The sequence below is a fragment of the Pinus tabuliformis genome, chromosome 9 (assembly GCF_031772625.1).
Source record: "Pinus tabuliformis cultivar Carrire ecotype Pingquan chromosome 9, CPIR1, whole genome shotgun sequence".
Classification (NCBI taxonomy): domain Eukaryota; kingdom Viridiplantae; phylum Streptophyta; class Pinopsida; order Pinales; family Pinaceae; genus Pinus; species Pinus tabuliformis.
In genome coordinates this window covers 1407211769-1407225508 of record NC_142307.1, presented here as the reverse complement: position 1 = coordinate 1407225508, position 13740 = coordinate 1407211769, and the positions used below count along the sequence as shown (strand labels likewise).

The 13740-nt window shown below is 37.8% G+C and overlaps 1 protein-coding gene across 10 annotated transcripts in view; it reads left to right on the top strand.

Annotated features, from left to right (window-relative positions):
- LOC149153819 (uncharacterized) overlaps positions 1 to 7672 on the top strand; it is a 100943-nt gene extending 93271 nt beyond the window's left edge. For all 10 annotated transcript variants that reach the window (XM_089439894.1, XM_089439899.1, XM_089439902.1 and 7 more), the window contains 3 exons: positions 5336 to 5712; positions 6258 to 6318; positions 6486 to 7672. In XM_089439894.1, coding sequence (XP_089296020.1) covers positions 5336 to 5712; positions 6258 to 6318; positions 6486 to 7346 — 1299 coding nt within the window. In that variant the 3' untranslated portion in view covers positions 7347 to 7672. The remainder of the gene's footprint in view (positions 1 to 5335; positions 5713 to 6257; positions 6319 to 6485) is intronic.
- Positions 7673 to 13740: the final 6068 nt, after the last annotated feature.

Genomic DNA, 13740 nt, shown 5'->3' with positions numbered 1-13740 from the left:
TTCTCTTATTAAGGAATCACAAAAGGAGTCAAAGGAAGGGGGCTTGTAGTCTTTGCCTTGACAAATGAAAGCTTCCCTGGTAGAATGGAAAGTGGAAACAAATACAGAGTAGGCTGGTCCCAACTTAGTAAGGATGGAATAAATAAGGTTACCATCTTCTTTCTTAACTTTAACACCTTCCAAGAGATATCTAAGGGTCTTGAATTTGGACAAGAAATCTTCAATGCAAGAAAAATTATTAGGATCCAAAGTAAGCAACTCATTCTCAAGTTGATGGGCTCTAATTTCATTTTTAATCCCAAAAACTTTAGCAAGTTTTTCTAATGCTTCATGAGGAGTTTCAATTTCTGCAATGTGGAATCTAAGATCAGGAGAAACAGACATTCCTATCAAACCACGTGCTTGATCTTGTCGATTTTCCCATTTTTCGGCCTTGTCTTCATCTTTGGGTTTCTTCTCTTGGTCTGTGGCTATTCTGAAGAGACCTTTACTTCTAAGTAAATCTCCCATGTAGGCTACCCATTGGAAGTAGTTAGTGCTGTCAAGAATGACTTGGCATGGACTTTCCATTTTTTGAAAAACAACTGAAGCTGAAGATGCTGAAAGTAAGTGGTCCAATGGATAGATCTCGAAAAAATAGGCGGTTTTAAAAAAAACGGCTCTGAAAAAGGCTTCCGGATGAAGAAGTTATGGCTTTTTGAAAAAAAAAATTGTTGACGTTGCCGGCAAAGTGCGCGAATGTGCGGGAATGAAAAAATCCGCCCCCACAAAATGGAGACTTGAACCCAAGACCTCTACTCTCTTAAAAGGTCTTTGAACCAATTGATCTATACAAAATATTTGAGAGAGAGAGAGAGAGAGAGAGAGAGAGGGGGGGGGGGGGGGCCTCGATTTGCGTGCTTGCCTTGGGAAGACTCTTTTCCCCTACAAAACACAAAACACAAAACCCAACACGAATATCCAAAGAAAAACGAACCTTACGGCTCGAAGTTAGCTTTAGCCAAAAAACTAGAAATTTTAAAAAAAATCTCAAAGTTAGCTTTTAGCCGAAAAACTAAATATTTTTCTCAATGTTTCTGATTTTCCGAGATCACACTAAGGTGCAGGGAAAAGAGCATACGCATGAGAAAAATCCTTTCTTTCTGTTTCTGATTTGCCCAGATCGCACAGAGTCGCAGGGCAAAGAGCATACGCAGAAATGAAAGGTATAGATCCGGAAAAAAAAGGCTAAATAAACCGAAACCGAAATAAGCAGAGAGAAAATGACAGTAAACTGCAAAAAAAAACACTGTATACCTCCCGATCTGAAAAATGACGCAGCTAGGGCTACCGGAAACCTTTTCGCGTGAAACGAAAGGGGTTCCTCACTGAAACAGATGCTCCGAACGCAACAGAGCAGTCCTCTCGGCCCGAAAGCAGTCAGAAACAGCAGATCTAGGAAACGACAGCCGCATGCAGTTCTACCGGCTTCAGATTTGGATCACCAACGGACACGGCCCTCAAATAGCTCTGATACCATGTAGGAATTTACAGGGTAAATTCCTCAGAAAGAATACCAAAAGGACACCGCTCACAACCAGATCTCAAATCAATACACCAGTATTTTTGACGTGGTTAAAACCCTCAGAGTGCAAGGAGGGAAACAGTCCACGGCCTGTCCCAACGTGGGTACAGACAATTTATTAATCAAAGAATGAAAATTTACATAAGCTTCTCTCATGCACGGATTACACGAACAATGACCCTCCATGCGCTTTAAATAGAACTCATGGACCAATCGGGTGTCAAGCCACGGATCAAGTGTCGGTAATACCGAGGTGAGAGTGAACCGTCGGATCACTACATATCGTGACCGTCGGATTGTAAGTTACAAAATGTACAACGGTAAAGAAACACACTTTACCTAACTCTAACCTAACTCTATACTAGACCAAGTTGAACTTAACTATATCCTATGTGTCGGAATATCCTAACATTAGCAACATAGCAGATGCAACGTTTGAGAGGGAGATGTAGTATAGATGCAATAGTGACAGTGGCAGTGTCATTGGTAGCAGTACAGTTGCAGCATCAACACAATGTTGGTGGCAACAACAGTGCAGAAAGGAGGCGCTTCAGAAACAGAGCAGCATGCAGGTGGACATTGTTACTAAAGCACTTTCCTCGCTAAGAGGGAGTGTTAGTTTTTGGTAGCATCAGAAGTGTTGTAGCCTTGAAAATTGGTGGATAGGCTAAGGCACATGAGTTTCAAAGAACCCAGAAACCGTTTGGTGAAGTTCCACCCAGATTGTATTTTATTAAAATAATTAATATTTTTAATGGGGTTCCTAACTCCAAGCTTAGGGAAATTAAAATATTAATGGGTATTAATCAAAATATGGGTGAGAATGGTTTATAAGGCGGATCAAGTCATGTTTTAATCTTAGCTGTTGATTAGAGACTTAATCTCGGCCGTTAAAGACTCAATAGGAAAAGTATAAAATGGAGGCTTGGGGTTCATTTGGAGACACACAAAGAGATTGAGGAAATCGATTTTCTGAGGTGAGAAGTTCTCAGGAGGAAAATCGATTGGGGAGATCTCGCAGCTGAGGGGCAAAGAGAATTCGGGAGAAGGACTTTCCGGAAAATACAGAACGGAGAGGTGGAGAGAGCTTGCAGAGAGACAATGCAGTAGCCGGGAGAGTTGACACAGAAAAGTTGCCTGTCACACAGAATCCATAACTGCTGAAACTTTCGGGAACTGCTGGACCTGCTGGGAATTGCCGGAATAGGTGGGAGAGCTGACAGAGAGGGCAGACAAGGTGATGTAGGGCTGATGCAGAGCCAACGCAAAAATAGCCGAGGCTAGCTAGTCTTGTGCCAGATCAGCTGGAATTCTGTTGGGTGAAGTGAGGTAAAACTCACTCAGATTTTCCGTCAGTATTTTCTGTGTAAAGGATTGCTAGATGAGCATCCTAGATTTGTATTCAGATATTTCTCTTGCATAATAATAAACCCTTAGAGCTACTGCACCGGTTTTCCCGCAATGGGTTTCTCCGGGGACTACTGTGTCCAAAAATAAGTGTGTCCTACGTATCTTGTTCTTTGCTCTGTTTTCTGTTTCATGAGATCAAATATTTAATCTGTGTAGGCTGCAAAAGTAATTTGCTTCAGTATTTAGAAGAATAACTTGGTGAATGTAATTTAAAAAATCAAGTAGGTGAAGTAGATTCATATTTGCTGCACTAGGGGTTCTTTTGAGTCTAGGAATTTTCACACACATTACAGGTGCCTGTTTCTATCAAGCCTTCTATGAGTCACCATAAATTAATTGCATTTATCGTTACTTACCTCATGCTTTTCCTGTTTTTAGTTTCTGTTGGAGTTCCATAGGTCTTTGAAACTCTGGGACCATTGCATTTATTAAGTACCATGTTCCATATTTATTTCAACTAAATTGCAATCCATCATTTTACATAATACCAGCTTATAAATAAAAGGGGTAACTTTCTTGAAAATATCCTCTTTACCATGCAAATAAAGGGGATAAGCATTGCAATAACCTGCTCATTGCATTTAGACAAAAGGGAGAACAATGTGTAACTTGAAAAAGTATTCTTTTATCCTTTTTAGATATTGGCATGATATTTGAATTTCTTCCAAATGGGCTTTCTCTATATCACACTTATTAAGCTGTTTAACACAATCCAGAAAGATGCTGCATATCCTCTATATGTCAACATATTTAGTATTTATAAATCAAGCCTCTTATGAACTACCATATATTTAATCGCATTTAACATCATTTACCTCATATTTGTCGTGTTTTACCTTTGAGAATTTGGGACCATAATTCACTGTTTTTACTAGGGTCATGATAGAGTAGTTCAACTATCATTGACACCAACATTGAGGCATATAGAGGGCTTTTTGTTCTTGATTAAAGTCTAGTTCCATGCTCTCATACATGACAAAATCAAATGGAAATGTTGCAATCCCCCGAACCCTGAGATCCTGAAAACTGTTAAGTCTGCTGGATTTTGAATGGGATCTAGAATTCTACTTTCTCCATACGTAATCCAATAAGATTAGAACCACTCTCAAACACCGTGAAACAATTAATGGCAATGTTAAACATTTAATTAAAATGATGAAAATGAAAGATAAAGGAGAATTTTCCTTTATCTTTCATTTTCATCCTTTTACTTCAAGAATTTAACAGTACCATTAATTACATAGTATTAGTAGGAATTCTCCTTTCTCTTTCATTTCTTATCCTTTTACTTTAAGAATTTAACATTACCATTAATTACACAACATTAGTAGGGCCTGGACAAATCCACTTCCTAGCGCTTGGAAACCCCTCTACAACCACTTAATCGCTCTTAGTTGCACTCCAAAACCACTGAGAGCTCCAAACCTGTGACTGAATTGCGTGAGAATGAGGCAAAAAATCGATTTTAAGAAGCAATGGGCTGTTTTTTCACCAAACATGTGTCCAAATTTTGGGACACGAGTAGTGCTCATGTCCGACACAAGTCAAATGTGTGTCGGACATGTGTCATGCATGTTTCATGTCTGACAAGTGAAATACGTGACCCCGGGGGCTGGGGGTTAAGGACATGTCAGGTAACTTAGATCACCATCCATCCTTTTATCTCGTACCAAATGACAAGAAAAAGGGAGAATCTTTCCAAACTTCCATTTGCTATGTAAATAGAGGGCATACGGTAAACCTATCCCAATAAATTTCATTTGCATGCAGACAAAAGGGATAACCTTCCCAATAAGCCTGCCTTTCTTGAACATAGCAAAGCAAAGGGATACAATTTAGCACATACATTTGTGACAGCATTCCGAACAGATTACTGATTTACGAGGACTGAAGAAACAGTCAGGGTGTAACTAATTTCCTGTGCCTCCACACCTCATGGAAAAATGCCCTAAAATACAATCCTGGTTGCTAAGTTACTATATTGTTGCCATTAAGATTTGGAAACCTTTAATGGAAATGGTTCTCATTGAAAACTTCTCCCGATCACATGCCATGAGTCTTTGATCCTTTTTAGAAAGGGATTCAGGCTTTGCAGTGCCCTATGCAAGGCCTTCCTCACTATCTCTTAACAATTTTTATAATTTGGCGAGCTGAAAATAGTAAATAAATTGCTGTTTCTTTTTCTGTTTGGACCAAAGCATAGGCATAAACTGGTAATGCATTCTTTATTATGTAATTTTTGATGACATTTAGTGTTGCCTCTCGAGTTCTACTGAAAGCTAAGTTGGTTTGTCTTTATTTATATTGTGATAACCTGAGCAACAATAATTATGCACCTGCCTGTTATACTTTCTGATACAGGTGGATCAAAAGTACAAACAATACTACCAACAAATGCAAATTGTAGTTTCATCATTTGAAACTGTGACTGGGTTTGGGACTGCAAAGACATACACTTCCCTTGCTCTTGGAACTATCTCTAGGCACTTCCGATGCTTGAGAGATGCAATTGTGGGTCAAATTTGTGTGTCCAGCAAAAGTTTGGGTGAGGAAGATATGGCAGGAAATGGTAAAGGTGAAACATCTCGTCTCCGATTTGTAGATCAACAACTGAGGCAGCAGCGAGCTCTTCAACAACTAGGAATGATTCAACAACCTGCCTGGAGGCCACAGAGAGGTTTGCCAGAGCGAGCAGTTTCTGTCCTACGAGCATGGTTATTTGAGCATTTCCTTCATCCGTGAGTGCTTTGTTTCAATCATTGCATTATGGAATATCTGTTTTTTATCCTTTTTGAAAATGTATCTGAAGTTACAGTCCTGCAGAGAATAATAAATTACTGTATACACCATAGCATACAGACCAATGCGAATAGGCAATACTGGGTATCACCTACTGTGAAAGAGAGAGTGACAAAGGATGCAGGAATAACTTTTGAAGGGTTTATCTAGCATTGTTTAAGTATGGCTGTTTTACTGTTTGTTATTGGAATTTTACTTTTTCACAATTAGTCCTTGGGTTGTTAGAACATTTTTCTAATTCAAGTTTCCTTTCAAATATCTAGGCTGTCAATGCATGGGCACAAATTAAAATAGCATAGTTAGGCTGAGTCTATTAGGTAATATGTCTAAATATCATTGAAATGACTTGGATATTTTCCAAATACTAAGATAAATGTCTAATTGAACCGATCTTATCTTTAATTCAGCAGATCTTTATTTATGAGTCTTATAATAGTGGGTTTTAATGCTTTTATAATTAATTACCTAATTTTCTGCACATAAGGTATCCCAAAGATGCTGACAAACATATGCTAGCAAGGCAGGCAGGTTTGACAAGAAGCCAGGTATTTGTTTGATGGAAGAACTATATTTATTTATTAAAATCCTTATGTTTTTCTACAGCCTTATTTGATAAGATTGGTAACTTTGAGTGTCACAGATCTACTGACTCTTCATTGTTGTAAGTTGACTTGATATTTTCCCATGGAATGTAAAATTTGTTACAATGTAGGTCTCAAATTGGTTCATAAATGCACGTGTCCGTCTCTGGAAGCCCATGGTAGAAGAAATATATATGGAAGAAATCAAGGAAGCTGAGTTAGGACATTCATCAGCTGAAAAGGACTACAAGAAAAGTGGTGATAGCAAGGCAGATACAAAGTCAGAGGAAGGATCTGAAAATAGTCAGAACAGTGAAGATCAGAAGCATACCAAGACAACGCAACTTGAAACTGATGCAGAGGATGTTGTCTGTGAGCAACAAAACATATCAGTAAGCAGTGGTTTGAAGTCGGAGCATTCTCCTGATATGAGATATGGCAGAAGTCAAGCATTCAGCATAGAAGGGGTATCAAATGATGAGGTGTTTCATGATGTACGGGATGAGGGTGTGACACCAGGGAAGTTTAAGAAGGCTAGGAGTGGAATTGAAGGTTCTACATATCAATTTTCTCCAAATATGAGTTCAATTCTAGGTTTCAAAATGGAGGGAAGCTGCCAAAACGACAAATTTAATGATGAAAGGCACAGTAGTGAGAATTACATTCTTGTTCACAGTGGCATGGCACTTGCAGATAGTGGTGGAAGTGGCTGTTTGAACAGATACGATGGACAAGAGGCATTTACCCCCAAGTTTTCTGGAAGTGGTGGTGTATCACTCACTTTGGGACTTCAACACTCTGATGGTTTATCATTATCTGGAACTCAACAAAGATGTATTTCCAGCGAAGGAAGGAATCACGGGCTTGGAAATGTCTCTCATGATTATTGTAATATTAGTGAGACTGCAGCTGCTCATGCTGCAAATGCCTATGAGAGCATCAACTTAGAAAACAGAAAGCGCTTCGCTACTCATTTATTGCAAACTTTGTAGCTTAGGTCAACGGAGATATGCTGTATACTATGTCCTTTGTGTGACTTTTCTGTCTAGCATAGCTTTTCTGTTAATTCTTTTCCATCCCTACAGTGGCATAGCCCTATAATGGGGCTATTTTCCACATCGATACTCTTCTGTGATCATGTATCCTTGAATGGGTTTGGACCAATCTATTTGTCATAAACCTAATATTTAAGGATTTCTTGATTTTGGTGTTGTAATTATTACGAGGCTTCTTCCTTCAAATGCACTTGGAGGAAAGAAGCATAAGCCATTTGTAAAATTCGTATTAAACAGAAAAATCAGATTTCTTAACGCACTCATTGTAAGCTCACTTAATATGTGATTCATATTGACGTTTCTAGAAATCATATAATCGTTATTGTTGATTCCTCTCCAAGGGAAGCACTTATTGCATAATCTGTAGAGTAGAACACTGGAGGAAGTATATCCAACAAAATAAGCTGTACATAGTTCACAGGAGTTGATGGGAAGTAATTGCATAATCTAAAAAGTAGAATACTTGGGGAAGTATTATCTGACATGATATAATTTACACAAGTTGATTATATGATTGAGTTGTCAATTTTGATTACGTTTTATTTGGTTTACATCTATTATTTAAAATATAACGTGTGGATGTGAAGAGTTAATGATATGGTATTAATTGTTCTCTTTCAAGAAAGAAACACATTTTCAGGTTGCATATATGTGCCATTTTGGTTTGAGAATGTTTGAACCTTTCCACTGTTTCGGAAGATCACATTATGCAGCATTGCTATATTTTTACATATTGTTCAAAGGGCATTTTTACCATTTAAAATTTATTCTTTCATAGTGCTGCATTGGGGGAACAGAATGTTAAAAGATGCATCACATTTCAGATAGGGGTTATATTTTTCATAAAATAGAATTGAACTTAGACAAATTTGTAATAAGGGTTGTCTATTCCGAGGCAGCTAAGTTTAGTTGGAGGTCTATCCTTATTTCAAAACTCAAATTGGAGTAAACTTGTGCAAAATAAATAAATTAAATCTAGACTGTAAGCCTTCTCGTTGTTATGTCATGTCTATGTGCTCTGAAATTTGACATATTATAAAAGCAGAAGCGATCTTGAGAGTTTGAGAAGTAATCAAGTATTTTTTCAGAGGAAGGGAGAGTGGGTGGCTGGGTCGGTGAACTGATGAACTTGTGGAGTGCATTGAATTATACCTCAATCAAAGGCCATTCCAGTGGAAGGAATGATCCCTTGAAATTGCTGTCCTATTCTGGAAAAAGGAAGAAGAGATGCCTCCAAGAGGGCCTAAATAAATCTCTGCCAAGAAGGTACCAAAATAAATGTAGTCCTTAGTGGCCCCTATTAGGAAAGACATTGTTTCGCAAGGGAAAAATTGATCAGGACATTTGCTACCCAGATTGGTTACAACTTAGAACCTACACCAGTTTAATGTCGAAATTGAACACTTGCTGATGGTGATTTGGGTTGGAATGTTTATGATAGCAAAGAAGTGCTGTTGGATTGTACGTGAAGAATTATACCCATCCAAATTGCTGTATTGGTCATTCGTAATGATGATGACTCTAAAGTGGATTATGAACTGGAAACCTATTACACTCTTAAATATCTTGTACAAGTTTATGGTCAGGGCTTGTCTTGAAGTATATTCTTCCAACAAATATTGGCTCGGAATAGATTGGTGTTAGAAAGGGGTGATTTATTAGAATCATGTCATAGCTGATTAGAAAGGCATAGATTGGACGACTTGTTTGGTTTTGGATGGGAGCACCTCTTTATTTTACCCATGTGAAAGGCGTTTCCTGTCAGGTTATTCTTTCCGAATGTTTTAGGAATTATTTGCTAAAGCATCAAGCTGTCTACCTATTAACAATGGTAATTAAGAAGAGGTGGGGTTTTTCCTATCAATTTATTAGGGTGTCTGCTAATCCCTTGCAAACTCCTCAGTCATAGCGTTGACTGAGGGTTCATCAAAGAAATCCCCTTCCCTAAATTAAATGTAGGCCAGCATGGTAATGGACATTTTCGTTGATGACTTTTCTTGGTTTAGCATAAAAGGAACAGCAATTAAAGTAAAACACCATGCAATGTTTAGATGCTTTTCACATGACTTTAGTCTCAAGTATACAATGGGCCAACACAATGTTGTGAAGAATGCCCTCATGATATGCTCGATTTGTTGGTGAACCAAGAATGGTCTTGGATTCAATGGAGATGCTTGTTCAAGTTTATGGGTATTCCCTTAGCTTTCTAGGCTCCCCTAGACTAAATTTGGGATATGGTTGTTTTGAGAGTTAAAAAAATTGAGAAATGAATAATCAAATTTATGATAATATTGTTTGATTCTAAATTTGCAAGAAATTCATGAAATTGACTAGTGTTTATTTCGTCTTATTGGGTGCCCCTTGTTAGTTATCAGAGATTAAAAATCATCGAACTTTTGTTGCTCTAATTTTGAGAGCTGGAATGGCTTTGACAAACCGTTGGAGTCTGTGTTTGCACATGGTGGGACCTGGGATTGGACGTTTGTGATATCCTCAACATATATCCATGCTCAATCCCTTTGTGGAAAATTGCTCTAATTTTGAGAGCTGGAATGACTTTCACAAACCGTTGAGTCTGTGTTGCACATGGTGGGACTTGGGATTGGACGTTTGTGATATCCTCAAGATATATCCATGCTCAATCCCTTTGTGGAAAATGGATCACCTGGCGCTTAAAACGAAAAGATCATGTGAGTTTATACTAAGAAAGTACTTTATGTGAGAATTACTTATGGCAAGAAATCACGGTCAGATTTGTGATCTGATACTCTCACTCGCATGTCCATTGAAGTCAAAGTGAAAGGCACTTTCTTGGCGCAAAGCATTTGGAAAGCATGGGGAGTCCATGAAGCCATTTTTGAGTTGGAATGATCATAACTTTTTTTTTTTCCTTTTCTTTCAATGATCATTCATTCTGGTGGCTATCCATTCTCTGCAAAGCACAGGAGTCCATCAAGCGATTTTTTAGTTGGAGTGATCATAACTTTTTCTTTTCCTTTTCTTTCAATGATCATGATCATTCTGGTGGCTATCCATTCTCAAAATGGAAAGTCTGTAGTGCAAGTATCCCATTTTTCAGAACGAAGGTTATTAAGAAAAGTCAGGACAATCTTAGATTTCTTTGATTCCACACTACAGTTTGCTGCATTTGTTAGAGCTCAATGAGAAGTTCAAGGATTTCTATAGAATGATCCTTGATTAGATTAAAACAATGTAAACTTTGAAACGAGAACTATAAATTCAAAACAGGAACTCTAGCCAAAAAAACCCAAAAAAACATGAAAAATAGTGCTAAAAACAGAAAGTTTTGATGCTGGAATAACACTTTTTTTCTTTTTGTTTGTTTGTTTGTTTTAGGGTAAATTTTCAACATGCTTTAAAAATGGCAGTGAAAACCAATTTTTTGTGCAAAAATTGTGCTAAAAACACTTTTCAAAATGAGAAGTGTTGATGCTGCAATAACATTTTTTTTTTTAGGGTAAATTTTCAACATTTTGAAATAATGGCCTAAAAGAATTTATCACGAGGGAAACATTAAAATTCAAATACATAAAAAAGACGGAAAGAAAAAAAAATTTAACAAGAAAAAATAAATTAACAAACAAAAAAATGAATCATAAAAATGTTAAAAAAAAAACAAAATTAACTTATAAAAGATAAGAATTAAAAAACTAAAAAGAAATTAAAAAATATAAAGAAATAAATAATAAGAAAAACATATTTAAAAAAAATTTATCAAGTAAATCATAAAAAAATTTGAGAAAAAAAACAAAATTTAAAAAAACTATAAAATTAAGTAAAAATATAACATTTACAAAAGCATTAACAAAAAAAATTAAAAACAAATTAGATTAAAAAAATAGAAAATTAACAAGAAAAAAACAAAAAAATTAAAAACTACTAAAATTAAAAAAATACTTAAAAAACCTAAAAAAAAAAATATACTCAAATTAAAAAAAACCAAAAAACAATTAAAATTTAAAAAATATATATATATTTTCAAATTAAAAAAAAACATTTAAAATTTAAAAGATATATATATATATATATATATATATATATATATATATATATATTTAAAAAAAACACATTTAACATTTTTATAAAAAAATATATTTTAGATTAAAAAAAAACATTTAAAATTTTGAACAAAATATATATTTTTGATTTATATAAAAAAAAAAAACTGCACTTGCCGGTCACACCCCATCGCTGGCCAGGCGGTGGTAGGTCGGTTTTGGGAATCAACTTGGCACTCCCTGACCGCCCGTGGGGGCGAGACCAGGCGGTGGTAGGTCGATTATGGGAATCGCCTTGCCACTGCCCGAGCTGCGCCCCCACGGGCTGCCAGGTGGTGGCAGGGCGATTCTGGGAATCAACCTGCCATCCCCCGGCCACCTGGGCGGCGCCCCCACAGGTGGCCAGGGGGTGGCAGGTCGATTATGGGAATCATCGGTTGCAGGTCGATTTTGAGAATCAACCTGCCATCGCTCGAACACCCGGGCCGTGCCCCTACGGGCGAGGGCGCTGGGGGCACGGCTCGGGTGGCCGAGCGGCGACAGTTTGATTCCCAAAATCGATCTGCCACTCCCCGACTGCCCGTGGGGGCGCAGCTCGGGCGGCCGGGCGGTGGCAGGTTGATTCCCAAAATTGACCTGCCACCGCCCGATCGCCTGTGGGGGCGCGACCTAGGTGGCTGGGCAGTGGCACGTTGATTCCCAGAATTGACCTACCACCACCTGGCCACCCATGGGGGCGTGGCCCTGGCGGGGACAGGTCGATTATGGGAGTCAACCTGCCACCACCTCACCGCTCGTGGGGGCGCGGCCCGGGTGGTGGCAAGTTAATTCTGGGAATCAACCTGCCATTGTTCGGCCACCCGGGCCGCTCCCCCATAGGCGGCCGGGTGATGGCAGGTCAATTCTGGGAATCAACCTGCCACTGCCCAGCCCCCCGTGGGGGCACGATCCAGGTGGCCGGGTGGTGGCAGGTTGATTCCCAGAATCGACCTACCACCACCTGGCCGCTCGTGGGGGCGCAGCCCAGGCGTTGGCAAGTTGATTCTGGGAATCAACCTGCCACCGCTTGGCCACCCGGGCCGCGTCCCCACGGGTGGCCAGGCAGTGGCAGGTCGATTCTAAGAATCGACCTGCCACCACCCTACCACTCAGGCCGTGCCCCCACGGCGATTGGGTGGTGGCAAGTCGATTCCCAGAATCGACCTGCTACCGCTCGGCCGCCCAGGCTGCGCCCCCACGGGCGGTTGGTCGTTGGCAGGTTGATTCCCAAAATCGACCTGCCACTACTCGACCGCCCGTGGGGGCGTGACCATGGGCAATGGAGCTGCGTGCAGCTCCGTTGCCCATGGCTGCGCTCAACAGGGGGTTAAGCAGTGGCAGGTCGATTCTGGGAATAGACCTGCCACCACCCGGCCACCGAGGGGGGCGCAATTTTTTTTGTTGTTAGAAATTTTAAATGTTTTTTTTTTTAAATCTAAAATATATATTTTTATAAAAATTTCAAATGTTTTTCTAAATAATATATATATATATATATATATATTAAATTTTAAATGGCTTTTTGTTTTTTTAATTTGAATATATATATATATATATATAAAAAATTTATTTTATTTTTTATTTTTTAATTCGAGTATATTTTTGTGTTTTTAGGTTTTTCTTAAAAATGTTTTTAATCTTAATTTTAGTAGTTTTTTTAATTTTTTTTGATTAATTTTCTATTATTCCTTTTTAATCTAGTTTGTTTGTTTGTTTGTTTTTTTGGTTAATGTTTTTTAAATTTTTTTTCTATTTTTACTTACTTAATTTTATAGTTTTTTTTTTTTTAAATTTTGTTTTCCATTTTTTGTTTTTAATTTTTTTTTTCTTTTTTTTTGGTTTATGGTTTACGTGATAATTTTTTTTTTACATTTTTTGTGTTTTTTTATATATATTTTCATATTTGTTTTTTTAAGTAATCAACTTTTAAAAAAAGAAAAATAAGACAGCGAGAAAATTTGTTAAGTAACTATGATTTCAAAAAAAATTGGACATAAAAAATTTTAAAATTACCCTCACTTAATACATTAAAAAATTTAAAGTGTAAAAAATAAGCCCTCTTGAAAAAAAGGTTGACGTTGCATCAACACGTTTTAAAATTAGCATGAAAATCACTAACATTTAAAAACAAATATTTATATTTGATACATAAGAAAATTTAAAGTGTCAATAATACGCTTAAAAAAAGAAGAAGTGTATTCTGCATCACCACAATCCAAAATTGGTTGACTTTTTCGCTACCTCAACGAAACGGGTAATCATATCAGTTCCTG